General features: G+C 39.9%; 1 protein-coding gene across 4 annotated transcripts in view; it reads right to left on the bottom strand.

Annotated features, from left to right (window-relative positions):
- Rbm25 (RNA binding motif protein 25) overlaps nt 1-12,748 on the bottom strand; it is a 45,760-nt gene extending 33,012 nt beyond the window's left edge. The window contains exons 1-6 of one of the 4 annotated variants that reach the window (XM_028877150.2): nt 12,595-12,748; nt 6,232-6,296; nt 3,436-3,553; nt 3,207-3,327; nt 2,136-2,185; nt 89-256 (exon numbers count right to left, since the gene is read on the bottom strand). In XM_028877150.2, the coding sequence (XP_028732983.1) occupies nt 89-256; nt 2,136-2,185; nt 3,207-3,327; nt 3,436-3,477 (381 nt within the window). In that variant the 5' untranslated portion in view covers nt 3,478-3,553; nt 6,232-6,296; nt 12,595-12,748. The remainder of the gene's footprint in view (nt 1-88; nt 257-2,135; nt 2,186-3,206; nt 3,328-3,435; nt 3,554-6,231; nt 6,297-12,594) is intronic. The other 3 variants (XM_037210697.1, XM_028877170.2, XM_028877160.2) reach the window with 3 other exon arrangements.
- Between the last annotated feature and the right edge of the window lie 2,204 nt (nt 12,749-14,952).

Genomic DNA, 14,952 nt, shown 5'->3' with positions numbered 1-14,952 from the left:
AAAACAAGCTACTCAGTCTTTCCCCCCCTTTTTTTTTTGTAAATTTGAAATTTTTAAGTTTAAAAAAATGAAAAACATTTTAACTTACAGCTAAGAGCTGTCGTATAAGCATGTCTGAGGCTTTCTCAGAAATGTTGCCAACAAAAACTGTAGTAGTAGGCCCACAATTTTCATCATTTTCTTTCAATTTTAAGCCTGGATGATCCTTTCTTGCTCCCAAATGCTTTCCAACCATGGACACAGTAGGTACTAGGACCTATGGTAAAGAAAAACAAATAAATTTTATCTGGCAATTATGACATTAGGCTAAAAATTCCAACTTTAAAGTACAAATGTATAGCATATTATTAAAGGACCTACATAATTAATCTAAAACTCCTAAAGCATGTAGTATGTTTCATTAATACAAACTTATTCTTCACAAATTTCCATTGTCAATTTCCTTTAAAAAGGAAACAAAATGTCAAACTTTTATGTTTACAAGTTCTTAAATGTTTAAAACAGAAACCATAAGATTATTAAAAAATTTAGAAATTTCATCACAATTATACTAAGTACCAAGATGAAAGCAAATTCATTATTCCTGCTATTCTTTTTTTTAGTTTTTTTTTTTTTCCTTCACAGCGTTTCTGTGTAGCTTTGCGCCTTTCCTGGAACTCTGTAGCCCAGGCTGGCCTCGAACTCACAGAGATCCGCCTGCCTCTGCCTCCAGTGCTAGAATTTAAAGGCGTGTGTCACCACTGTTGGCTATTCCTGCTAATCTTGCAGCACAATTTTGGAACACTGCAACACTGTTTACGATTTTGCTTTTTATAAGGTCCTTCTGTTATTAGCTTATTTTCACTTTAAACTTGCAATTTCTCCACATACAAAAGCAGAAATCTAATGTACTTGACAATGAATTCATGACAAACTCAGTAGGCATGGGGTAAACTGGGAACTGGTGGAGTTCCTCCAAACCCAATTCCACCTTTTCCTATTCTATCATACAAAGGAAGTGTCATTTGGAGGCTTCTAAAAAACCAACTAGGCCAAATATGGTGGTACACATCTTTAATCCTAGCACCAAGGAGACAAGAGGCATGTGGCTCCTGGCTGAGTTCAAGGAGAACCTGGTTTACATAATGAGTTCCAGGCCAGTTAGAACTAAAAAGTAAGACACTGTCCCAAAAAACAAAAGCAATTAAACAAAAAATAGCCCAACTGTCTGGGAGGTTTAGGAAGTGCAGCTTGTTGTAGGAAGTATGTCACTCACTAGAGGTGAGCTTTGATAGTTTAAGATTCCCACCACTCTGGGTGTCCTCTCTTCTTCCAGCTGTTAGTTTTTTTGATTGGGGCCTTCAACTCTTCCAGTCATTTCCATCTGTGCCACAATTCCCTGAAATATGGACCCTAATCCTTCTACAACAGTAAGCCTGAGTAACCCTTCCTTCTTTTAATGGCTTTACCCTGTCACAGCAATGTAGAAGTAACCAATACACTTCTCTTGCAAAGGAGCCAGATTCAGTTCAAAGCAACTACATCAGGTAGTTCACAACAGCTTCTAGCCACCAAAACCACTGCATGCAAATGCTGCACCCAGTGACAAGTAGGACACATTCATACATAGATACAAATATTTTCAGTTATCTAAGCTTACCAAAGGTTTACATTTCAAAAAGTACTAGTTTTATCCTAACCTAAATTTCCCCTTCATATATACAGTGTTATGGTAGAGTATTCAACTGGGTAGAGTACTTCTCTATAAAATCTGAGGCCTTAGGTTCAATCTTCAATAGATAAACCAGGCATAGTTAAGTGTATGCCTGTAATCCCCGCATTTAAGAGGTAAAGACAAGCTGGAAGGCAGTGGTGCATGCTTTTAATCCTAGCACTCGGGAGGTAGAGCCAGGTGGCTGGCTGAGTTCGACGCCAGCCTGGTCTACCGAGCAAGTTCCAGGACACCAAAACTACACAGAGAAATCCTGTCTCGAAAAGCCAAAAAAAAAAAAAGGGGGGGGGGAGTGAAGACAAGAGAATCAAAGTTCAAGGTCATCCTCAACTACAAAGTAATACCAAGACTAGACTAGCCAGAAGATGAGACCCTGTCTCAAAAAAACAAACAAACACACACAACAAAAACCCACTATACTTACAGTTGGAGCAGGAGCCATAATACTCATTGGTACAGGAATCATTGGTGTCCCTAAGAGGGGAAAAGCATAACAGATTTTAAAAATGCAATTAAAGCCGGGCAGTGGTGGCTCACGCCTTTAATCCCAGCACTCGGGAGGCAGAGGCAGGTGGATCTCTGTGAGTTCGAGGCCAGCCTGGTCTCCAAAGCGAGTTCCAGTAAAGGCTCAAAGCTACACAGAGAAACCCTGTCTCAAAAAACCAAAAAAAAAAAAAAAAAAAAAAAAAAGCAATTAAAAATAACCAGGGCTGGAGAAATGTCTTGCACAGTAAGGTGTTTGTTTCACAAGCATGAGGACCTAAGTTCAATCCCAGCACCCATATGAAAAGAAAATCGAGGCAGAGGCAGGTGGATCTCTGTGAGTTCGAGGCCAGCCTGGTCTACAGAGGGAGTTCCAGGACAACCAGAGCTACACAAAGAAACCCTGTCTCAAAAAAAAAAAAAAAAAAAAAAAAAAAAAAAAAAAAAAAAAAAAAAAAAAAAAAAAAACCCACAAACAGATAAAAATGTAAACTTTTAATTATTTTATGCCATGCATTTAAAAATATCTGGAAAGATAAATCAGCTACCATTTTGTTTCCCTTTAGCAGCAACAGGCTAGTAACAACACTGATGTTAGTTGATGTAGCTACATGAGGGAAGTTTCACTGCTAAATTTTTCTATTTCCTAAATTCTTGAACCTTATGAATAGAGCACCTTGAAATATACATCATTTTTAAGGCATTTCCAAGATGAGTCTGAAACTCAGCCACAAATACAAATCTACTGGTCAAATCGGGTATAGAGACTCACAACTAACTGTAATCCTAGCATTCAGGAGCAAGGAGGACTGCTGGGAAGTGATGGTACATCTGGGTCACCACAGATTCTGTCCTCAAACAAATAACAATGTCACAGAAAAATCAGACATCCATTTTCACAGTAAGCCTATCTTATCTTTACTAATAAATCACACATGTATCATGTTCCAAAGGGTAATACCACAATGACAAAGACTCAGATTTAAAATTAGAAAAATGTGATCAAACTTACCTGGAGGTACAGGTGGAGGAAAGCCAGGAAATTGTGGGGGTGGGATCCCTGGAGGGAGTGCTGGGATTCCCATGGGAGGGCGGTTCAAATGAGGGGGGAAAGACATTCTGACTGCACCAGTCTAAAGAAAGAAATGACAAATCATTTTATTTGAAACCTCTCAAATTTGATATGCCTATATTGTTGACCTTCATTTTTAGAGTATCTGCAAAATTCTAAAGTTTCTTACCCAAAGGAGTTGGCAAAGACCCTCTTTTCTCTGTCTGTCCATTGAGAATTTTTTAAAACTTAGATCTTTTCTAAAATAAGTTCCCAAAATGTACACGAACTAAGTTCAGGATAGACTCCTACAATCATGTGGGAATACATATAAAGGAAGAAAAAAATTTTGAGGTTCAGTTAATATCAAAAAATTAAATGCCAAACATCAACGAATCTTTTAAAACAAACTCAGAATCCAGGAGGGTAGCTAATTTTCTAAGTGTTCTAATACATTCATTTTTAACCCAATGATTCCCTGAAAACTCAACTAACACTTCAGTGTTACCTAGTTCTTAAAGACAAATGTGTTATTAAATTACAAACTGAGGGGGAAGAGGGCACTCCTGCTATCAGGTCACATAGTAACTGCTCCAACATATAAAGAGCTCAAAATTTGTAATATGGTAACAGTTGTTTTTGTTTTGTTTTCTTTTCTTTTCTTTTTGGATCTCAAGCAGTCAAAGCTGGCCTTGAACACTAGCTGATGACAACTATGAACACTTGACCCTCCTGCCTCCATTATCTCAAGTACTGAGATTACAGGTGTACACCACCATATCCAGTTTAAGACAGTTTTCTTAAAGCAAACCTCTAGCCAGGCCTGGTGGCACAAGCCTGTAATCCCAATCCCAGAGGTGGAAGCAGAAGAATCCTGAGTATGCTAGGATTTATCTCAAAAATTCAAGGGCTGAGCTGGGCAAAGTGGCATATATCTTTATTCCCACCACTGGAGAAACAGACCACATTGTGTACATAGTCAAGCCAACGAGGGCTACATGGGGAGACCCTGTCTCAAAAAAAAGAAAAATATGAAGCTGAAATGAGTTGGTCATTGATTCCAATAGAATTAGGTTTTTGTTTTTGTTTTGTTTTTTACTAAGCAGCAGTAATTTCTGTCAAACAGCTAGCAAAAATTTTTCCATCTATTAACAGAAAATCCCATACTCTGTAACTGAGAAAGCCTAGAACTGTTAAACATATTTTTCAAGCATGGCACGGTGGTACATGACTGTAATCACTGAAGTTGGGAGGTAGAGGCAGGAGGATCATTTCAAGGCCAGACTGTTTGAAACCTACCTGGGCAGCATGAGACCCTGTCTCAAAAGCATATTGTTTTATTTTTATTTTCAGTAGGTTGAGTATAGGTATATATTTGTTTTGTTTTGTTTTTCAGTTTAAGACATTCCCCAAGCTGGCCTGAAACCCAACATCCTTAGCCTTTCAATACTACCACCATGCCTGGCTTCTCTTTAAGTGGTGTCTTCTACATTTCTCTTACCCACCAAATCCCACCAGTATGCTGTTATGTTTTTTACATACCTTTTTAATATACAAATAGTTAATAATTTGTGCTCTGTAATAACGTATTCATACTACACTGTTACCTGCATTTCTCCTTCAGTGTCACTGACATCTCTTCATGTCTGTTCCTGTCTTTATAATACAGTAAATTATATAGAATACAGAAATACCAGTTGCCTCAATCCTTTAAAACACTGAAGATTCTTGGACATTTAATTTTATTTTTGTAAATACATTAGGATTTTAAAAATTACATTTATTCATTTGTGTAGGTTTATGTGTGTTTGGGTATCTGTGTGTGACATGTATAAAGTCAGAGAAGAAGCCACAGGAGGCACCTCTCTCCTATCATCTGGGTCTTGTAATTGAGCTTGGGCTGTCAGGTGTAGCAGCAAGCACACCTTTACTGAGCCATTTTGTGAGCCCACAAATAATTCTCCAATACAGATTATCCAAACTCTAGTACTAAAATCATTCCCTCCAAACTAATGTGTATACTTATATTCTATCATCAGTGTACCTAACTTACAAAAAATCAAAACAGAACAACCTATTTCATTTTAGTTCCTCAATCCCTAATGTTGACTATTTTTACCTGTTAATAAGCATTGCTTTGAAATAAAAAAGCATGTACAGCATTCACAGCTGTTTGTTCTTACACGGTTCCTCTGACTTCTTAAATAGTCTCTAAGGGCTGGTGAGACAGATCAGCAGCTAAAGGCCCTTGCCCCCAAGACCGACAGTCTAAATTTCATACCTGAGACCCACAAGGTAGACAGAACTGATGCCCTCAAATTGTCCTTTGGCATCTACACATGTGCCATTGAACACATGCCCCAAAACAAGTAAATAGAAATGTAACTTTAAAAATATTTTTTAAATACTTTGCCAGGCAGTAGTGGCGCATGCCTTTAATCCCAGCACTCAGGAGGCAGAGCCACGCAGATCTCTGAGTTTGAGGCCAACCTGGTCTACAAAGTGAGTTCCAGGAAAGCCAGAGTTATAGAGAGCAACCCTGTCTCAAAAAAACAAAACAAAATAATAATTAAAAAAAAAAAAATACTCTGTAAAATTTAAGCTTTGGTTTCAGAAAAATGATCTTATTCACAATTAAGAGTTGTCAGAATGATTCCTATATTAGAAAAAAGTGCTAGAAAAGCTTTTAAAAATTTAGGTAATCATCAGCATATCTTACAAAGGAATGATACAAGTTTATAAGACTATGCATTTAATTTCCATGTGTTGCTTGCTTTTTCCTTTTTTTTTGGAATTATTACCTTTAAAATTACCACATTAAGTAATGGGTATCAATTATATATCTTCATACATGTGTTATTATATACTATGTTCTCGTTTGTTCCCCTTCCCCATTGAGTTTTTTAATAATCTGTATTACAAATGTTGCGCATGGAAAGGAGCGGGAAGTTGTGTCTTTAAAACCGAAGGCTACTGTCCTACTTACAGAAGCTCTTGTATTATAATATACTCTATCTCAGCACTTTCTTAGGAAGGCAGTTGGTATAGTACCTGTTGAATAAATACATTAATTAATGAACAGTAAACAATGCCTGAGGACTCATTGACAAATTAAACAGCTACTACAGATCAGCAACAGTCCAGTGCCTACTTCCACAATGGTATAAACTTGGGCCACAGACTCAGTTTTACAACCACTTCTCCAACCAGGATTAGATATAAACAGCATTTTTAAAGTAAAACTATAGTCTTAAGGGTTAAGCTGTATTTTATGGTTTTTAATACTAAAAGTTAATTAACCAGATACATTTTAGTTTCATCAATACAATTATTGCAGACATTCCTAATTTTTCTATAAATTACCTCCCTTTTATTTAAAGCTGCTCAAAACTTAACATGGGTTGGACTTCAAGGTAAAAAAAAGTTGGTCAACAGCCAACATTTACGAACAGTCCCCTTTTCCTTTGAGATAATGGCCCCCCTCCTTGGGAAATTCAAAAAAACAGACATTCCTGATGCCTTTGACAATATAATGTTGACACTTCATGTTTATAAAATGAAAATACAACCACAGCAAAGTATATCAGATTTTATTTTTAACGTAAATTGAAATTTAAAAATATACTTTTTCTTCTAAGTTTTGGGGACATTGGAAGTTGGTACATTTTACAGAAAAATAATGCAAGGAAAAGAGCTAGGGAATGATTTACTTTTAGTTCCAGTGATCAGGCCTCACTAAGTAAAGATTTGAACAAAGGTCTGAAATAGGCTGAGGCAGGAAACCCTATTCATATAAGAGGGAAGAGTCTTCCAAGCAAAGGAGACACACCAGCACTATCAACTCTATGTCCCGAGGAGAATAAACACCACGTCAGGTAAAAAACTAAGCATTAACTGGGGAGAAAGGGGTGATCAAGAGGATAAGGCTTTGTAGTAGTACACTGTAAAGGTCTGGGCTGCTACTTTAAGTGAGATAGAACACATTTTGAAAGGTTTCTGACTTAACATAATCACTGTCACCCTGTTAAACCCAGAAGGGACTAAGATGGAAGCAGGAAACTGCTGCAATAAAACAAACAAGAGATTGTGCCCTGAAGGAGGTAGGAGTGGTCAAAATAGTAGTCAATAAGTTGCTGAGTTCTGGACATATTTTAAAGATAGCCAAAAGATTTCCTGAGGGCTATATGTTGAATATGAGATGCAGTTATTACTACTGAAATTATTTTAATACTAGTTATAAAAATGGTTTTTGTTGTGGTGGTGGTTCTTTTTTGTTTTGTTGTTATTTGGTTTTTCAAGACAGGGTTTCTCTGTGTTGCCCTGGCTGTCCTGGCACTTACTTGCTCTGTAGACCAGGCTGGCCTTGAACTAACTGAAATCAGCCTGCCTCTGCCTCCTGAGTGCTGGAATTAAAGGTGTGTGCCACCACTGCCTGGCTAAAAGTGGTTTTTGTATGTGATTTTGTTTTTTTATTTTTAGGGTTTGGGGAGGTTGTTTTTTGTTTTTCAAAACTGGGTCTCTTCTATGTTGTTCTGGCCGTCATGAAACTCACTACATAGACCAGATTGGCCTAAATGATCCTGCTGCCTCTCTCTGCCTCATAGGTCATAGGATTCAAGGTGTGTGCTACCATGCCTGGCCTAAAATGTTTAACTTTTAGAAGGCTCAAAATATTTTCATTTATTAAATATGAAGCTTTATGTCCCAAAGTAATAAGTATATGTGATATGTGTTCCCAATCTCTATCTACTGTGATGATGGCCACACAATTTTGTCGAAACTCACTGAAAACAAAAATGTATTAATTTTATTATGTATAATTTATGTGTATTTAGTCTAAAAAAGAAAAGACATAAAATATATTTATACTGTTGAAAATATGCATGTACTCTACTTCTCTCTCACCTTTTTCAGCCCATTCTTTTTTTCTTTATTCCTGGGACTACCACAGGTATACAAAATACAACCAATTCTACTTTTAAGCAATCTTCCACTGCATATTTATCCAGACAAAAACAAATGTTACCAGGAAGAGAGTGGCACATTAGCTCTCTTGGGACAGTATATACCAAATTTCTGAAATGGTTAAGAATGAACTAATAGGCCAGGTGGCGGTGGCGTATGCCTTTAATCCCAGTACTCGGGAGGCAGAGCCAGGGGATCTCTGTGAGTTCAAGGCCAGCCTGGTCTACAGAGCAAGATCCAGGACAGGCACCAAAACTACATGGGGGAAACCCTGTCTCAAAAAACAAAATACAAAAAAGGATGAACTAATCGATTCCCCCGCCCCCAAACCTTAAGTGCCTAGCTCCAACTGTGTTGCAAGCTCCTCTAGGAGCCATTTGTGTTAGTTATGAAAGGGTGAGATTTTAAGAGCCTTCACAACTAATCCAGTGGCCCCACAATGAAAGTAAGTGACTACTAATTTAACACGGTCTCCTGTCTTGCTTACAGCCTGCATTTACTAGAGACTGATGACTGCACTACTTTCAGCAAGGAAAAAAAAAATCTGTGCTCAAATAATGAAAATGTTGAAACTTTTATAGCAAAACTTTTCACAGATTTGGGGACATAACTCAGACATAGAGCTCTTACCTACGAACACAGTCAAGGCCCTGTCAACAATACACAGAAACACTGGATGGCAAGAAACAGGGAAGAAAATACTAAAGTGTTTCGAATCTCCAAAAACTAAAGAGAGCCGGGCTGTGGTGGCGCAAGCCTTTAATCCCAGCACCCGGGAGGCAGAGTCAGACGGATCTCTGTGAGTTTGAGGCCAGCCTGGTCTACAGAGCGAGATCCAGGACAGGTGCCAAAGCTACAGAGAATCCCTGTCTCGAAAAAAAAAAAAAAAAAACTAACAGATCTTTCCCTCAGAAATTTTCACTATCTTCAATGAGAAAAAGGCAGCACTGTCTCTACAGACACATCAGTGACTGCCACAAACTGAGGTTAGAATACACAGTGCTTCTCAAAGAGGCCGGGGGGACTTCTGGGTAGTAGTTATACACTCTGCTCATTTATTAAATTAAAAAAAAAAAAAAAAAAAATCACTGAGCTTTGTACAGCTATTATTTTCACCAGCAGTTATCAATTCAGGACAACTACCAAAAGCTAAAGCCTGAAGATTAAACAATATTGTACCAATGTTAATTTCCTGATTGGTATTTTTAAATGATAAAAAAAGAAAAGAAAAAAGACTGGAGAGATGGCCCAGGGGTTAAGAACACTGGCTGCTCTTCCAGAGGACCTGGGTTCAATTCCCAACACCCACATAGCAGCTCACAATTGTCTGTAACTCCAGTTACAGGGGATCTGAAACCAATGAACATAAAATAAAGTAGAATAAAATTTAAAAAAAATTTCCTAATTTCAGGAACTACTCTATAGTATTTGTGGGTTTAGGAGCATCACAGCTACCACTTACTAGCAAATATGTCAAAAGGAAACTATGGAGAAAAGAACAAAATCAAATGTTAATAAGATCTAGCACACCTGTAGTCCCAGCACAAGCGAGGCAGATGCTAAGGAATCTCAGAATTAGGATGGTTGAGAACTCATGTACTATTTTGTTGACTTTGGGTAAATCTTAAATTATGTCAAAGTAAAAGTGCAGAACTGTCATGAGTTCTAGGTCAGTCTTTACTACATAAAGTGTTTGAAGATGCCTGGGCTAGAGTATGAGACCCTGTCTCAAAATCTTAAGAAAAGAGAAAGGAAAAGCAACAACACTAATAACTCTAAGTAGTATTTTCTCCAAATACTTTTAAAAAGTTGTTTTAAGTACAAAAAGAAGCCAAACTTAGATACATGCCTATAACCCCAGCACTCTGGAGGCATAAGGCAGGTGGATCTCTGTTAGTTTCAGGCCAGCCTAGCCTATAGAGTTTCAGGACAGCCAGGGATAACAGAGAAACCCTGTCTCAAATAACAATAATAATAATAAAAACTTGAAAAATCCTTGGCCAACTCAAGTCGTTACTCAACATTAACATATAGAGACTCAATACTACAATAAAAAGAACCACAGAATAAAAATATTTAACCAAAACTATTAATACATGATGGCTAAACACAAGACAATAAAACATTTTTTTCCTAGCAGTCTTTAGTATCCTACCAAAAGAAAGGAGTAAGTTAGCTAAGCCGTTAAGAGCATTTGTTGCTCTTCCAGAGGACCTGGGTTTGATTCTCAGCATCCATATGGTGTTTCACAGAAATTTTTAATTTCAGTTCTAGGGGATCCTTTTCTAGCCTCTGGCCACAAAAGGCACAAACGTGGTGCACAAACATACACAGAGGCTAAAACACCCATACACATAAATTTTTTTAAAAAATTTAAGGAAAATACTTTTGTGACACCTTTCTCATACACACAAAGGTAATCCCAAAACGATATGATGTTAACATTTTTATATTGATTTTTCAATATCTTTTTTCTCTCCTTTTTTTTGGGGGGTGGGAGCAGTTTTGAGACAGGGTTTCTCTGTATCAGTCCTGGCTGTCCTGGACCAGGGTAGCTTTGAATTCACAGAGATCCGCCTGCCTCTGCCTCCTGAGTGCTGGGATTAAAGGCGTGCGCCACCACTGCCTGGCTTCAATATCCTTTTTAATCTCCTGAATTACTTGTTGCACAATTGTTACTGCCTTTACAGATGAAGAAGCTAATTTGGTCAGGGAACACAGTAAGTAGGTGGAGACTCCAAGGCTCCCCACTATCCTGAAATTACCAATTCAAAGGCTGCTTTCATTCTAATACAAGGTCTCAATGCCCTAACATACTAATAAGAAAGGAAGGAATTTAAGAATCAATAGCGCTATTGAAGTCTACTCCAAGTACACAGGAAGAGATGAAAAAGTCTCTGAAACTTCTCACTCTAGTTCTTAAGTAACATTTATCAGTATAAACCAATATCATGTTATAGGAATATTTTAGCGAGCATTTTACATACATTTCTGTGAAGTGAAAGGTAATATAACTCACTTTACTGATGAAAAAAATCAAGACTTAAAAGTTTAATAAGAGCACACTGCCTGCTTGAATCACAAGAACTATGCAACCGAGTGCCTTTTGAGACCTCTCAATGCTTTTGGAATACCCTTAAAAAAAAAAGAAAGAAAAAAAGAAATGTCTCAAAAAATTACGTTCGTGGTGTGAAGATGCCCTGTGAAGCTGTCCTAACCGTTCCTAGTTCTATATACAGGCTTACAAGCATCAATGGTACAGAGACACTCTTACTTGTGCCGGTCTTTAGGTCTAAAATGTACTCAAAAATCAAAAGATTTTTAAACTGAAAGGAACTGAAGGAAAGGGTGCTCACAGACAATACAAAAAAAAAAAAAAAAAAGTTTATACAATACTGCCAGCTACCTGCTACACTTTATTTCAATTCTAAAGCACTGTGATGTAAGAGAAACCCAATCCTTTTCCTTTTGGTCTGCTTTACTCTGTCCTGTAGCAAAACGGCATTTCCACGTCAATATTAATCTACTATTACATAACTTCTGGATAACCTTCATACTCTATTTCGAAAAGCGTGTTTAAAAATCAACCCTGAAAACAAAAGGATGGTGATACATTTTAATAATAAGGCTGGTGCTGCCTAGAATGAATGGAAGACACAGCCTCCTTCCAAACGGAAAGGGGACAAGACGGTAAAACTCATCACCGTCTTCGGCAAGCCGGAAGGGTATTTAAAAAAAAACATACAAACGAAAAACTAAAAAGTGGACACTCGTGAAATTCAAGGAGGGGTGGGGCCCCTTCTTTTGGCGGCGGCAATTAAGACGACCAGAGAGGTAGAAGAATCCGTTCCCGAGAGGTAGAAATTCGTTGGTGGCCAGGATCCCTCGCTACAAGAGTGGGCGCAGGCTGGTTTAAAGGCGCAGCCTTGAGGCCCGGGAGTCCTCGGCCCCGGAAATCTACCGAGGGGTGGATCGGGAGGCCCGACGATAAGAAAAAGGCCTCCAGGACCCGGTCGGTCTAGAGGCCGACCGATGCTATCCGGGGCTACCACGGGGCCGCGTCAGGGCCGGGGCCATTCCCTCCTCCCAGACGGAAGGTGAAGCCACAGAGAAAGTGGGCGACAAACATGCCCCGAGGCGCGCTCAGGACGCGGGCCCGGCCTCCATGGGCTCCCGGTCCCACTGGGTTGTGTTTCCCGAGGCCTTGGAGGAGCGGAGAAGCCCCAAGCCTCGTGCCCGTCCCCTCCCCCACCCCACCCCCTCACTCCCACCCCACCGGGCCCTCCGCAGCCACCCTGGCTTTTCCTCCTCCTCCTTCTCCTCCTCCGGCAGCGGAGGCACCCGGTCGACCGGTTTCCTCACGCGTTCGGAAGCGTGGACTCACCCGCCGCTGAGAGAAAAACGGTACTGTCTTCGCGGCCTCTTGGGCGTCAGGCTAGGGGAGGACTCCTCCACCGGTTCGAGGTTCCTGCGCGCCGCCGGGACGGAGAGACGGGTTCCGAGGCGCCGACTCGCATAGGCCGCACACACAGCCGCGCAGCGCGGGGAGCCTCTGGAGGTCTTCCTCTTGCCCGGCGTGCACTGCGCCAGGGGGCGTGGCCAGGGAGGAGGGGGAAAACCATAGAGAAGCTTGTGCTAGATAGTCTCGGCTGTGGCCTCTGACTCACGGCGCATAGAAGGGTGACCATAGAGAGCGAGCGGGGGCCTAGTGGGGCCTAGAGAGGCGCAGGCTGCGAATTGCGACCCACCCTGCCATGTTTGATTGGCGCCGACTGAATCTGATGACTGCACGACGCCATCTTGAGGTCAAGGTTCCGGCTGGTTACCCGAGCGGGGTTTGTTAGAGGATTTCTCACTTTTTTTTTTTTTTTTTTTTGTTGATTTCGTTTTCCAGGAATTAGAACCTCGGTCTCTGGTTCTTTGAGGTTCGATGAACTGAGACCTGGGCGGGACCGAGAACCTCAATAGAAAGCCCAGATGTCATTTGTCCTTCGAAAACAACTGGTCATATCAAGAAATAACTGGCAACGGCTACGTTGGGTTTTGGTTTGGTTTTTTTTTTTTTTTTTTTTTTTTTTTTTACTTTTTGTGCGAACACGCACTTCAACTTAGGGGAAGTCATAGGACCCAAGAGGTAACTAGATGCCTGATAGCTTCAAAAGCCTGTAAAAATATTTAATACAACTTTCTGTAGTGGGCGAATGATAAAAAGAATATTAAAATCATGAAAAAGTGAATACTCACAAATTACTGAGTTATTCAATTTATGGAGTTTATAAGCAGTTATCTACTGCTTTGTTTCTTGCTCCTCAGAAGGCTTATAATTTGTTCATAAGGTGCCTGGTGGTTTGCCAAGGAGTCGGAAAGTAGAGATGGGATTTATTCCTGCCCTGGGAGAGCTGGAGCCCCCGAGTAGCAAGTGGCAAACCCTGACCACTTTATCATTCATACTCCCTGTCTGTTGTTTTTCTTAGACAGTCTGCATAGACCAAGCTGGACTCTCTGGTAGACCGCCTGCCCCTTCCCAAGTGTTGGGATTAATTGCATGTGCCACCACACCCAAATTGTCTCATAGTTTTATTCTAGTATATATCACATCTGCCATACTAATGTCTCATTTTATGGTCCACCTGCTCCTTCCACACTAGAATGTAAACATAAAGAGAGCATAGATCTTTTATCTCCTGTAGCTCCAGTGTATGGAATAGTGATTTGGTATTTAGCAAGTACTCAGTATTTGTTGAATAAAAAAATAATTAGCCAAGCAATGTTGGCGCATGCCTTTAGTCCCAGCACTTGGGAGGCAGAGGCAGGCAGATCTCTGTGAGTTCAAGGCCAGCCTGTTTTACAAAGTGAGTTCCAGGACAGACAGAGCTCTTTCACAGAGAAACCCTGCCTCGAAAAAAGAAGAAGAAATGATTTTCGGGTGGGTGTGGTGTAGCACATGTATTGAGTTCCAGCACTCTGGGAGGCTGAGGCAGGCCAATTCTCTAAATTCAAAGCTACCTGGTTCAAAGCTAGCCTCTTTGGTTCCAGGACTCCTAGGGATGGCTACATAAAGTGACCCTGTCTCAAAAAACAAAGCAACATCCGGGCAGAGCAACATCCGGGCGGTGGCACACACCTTTAATCCCAGCACTTCAGAGGCAAAGCAGATCTCTGTGAGTTCAAAGCCAGCAACAGGCACCAAAACTACACAGAGAAACCCTGTCTTGAGGGAAAAAACAAAGCAACAAAAAGGAAATTGTCATATGATAGGTACCAAGAAAATTCAATGCAAGGACAGTGGAAATAGGAAAGTTTATGACATTATTGCCACCTGTTTTTTTTTTTTTTTTTTTTTGGTTTTTCGAGACAGGGTTTCTCTGCGTAGCTTTGCGCCTTTCCTGGATCTCACTTTGTAGCCCAGGCTGGCCTCGAACTCACAGAGATCCCCCTGGCTCTGCCTCCCGAGTACTGGGATTAAAGGCGTGTCGCGCCACGCACCACCGCCCGACCTTGTTGCTCTTTTTATAAGGAACCTAGTAAATAGAAATATATGTGTAATATATATATAAAAAAAAAAAATAAAAATAATATATGAAATAAATATATGTGATATATATATATAAAATATATATATGTAAATAGAAATATATCTGTAACTCCGGTTCCAAGGGATATGATGCCCTCTTCTGTCCTATGCTGGCACCAGAAATGGATGTTGTACATAGACATATATGTAGTCAAACTCATACACATA

The sequence above is a fragment of the Peromyscus leucopus genome, chromosome 14, assembly GCF_004664715.2.
Source record: "Peromyscus leucopus breed LL Stock chromosome 14, UCI_PerLeu_2.1, whole genome shotgun sequence".
Taxonomy (NCBI): Eukaryota; Metazoa; Chordata; class Mammalia; order Rodentia; family Cricetidae; genus Peromyscus; species Peromyscus leucopus.
Note: the sequence above shows the minus strand (reverse complement) of the source record. Positions and strands in the feature narration are given on the sequence as shown.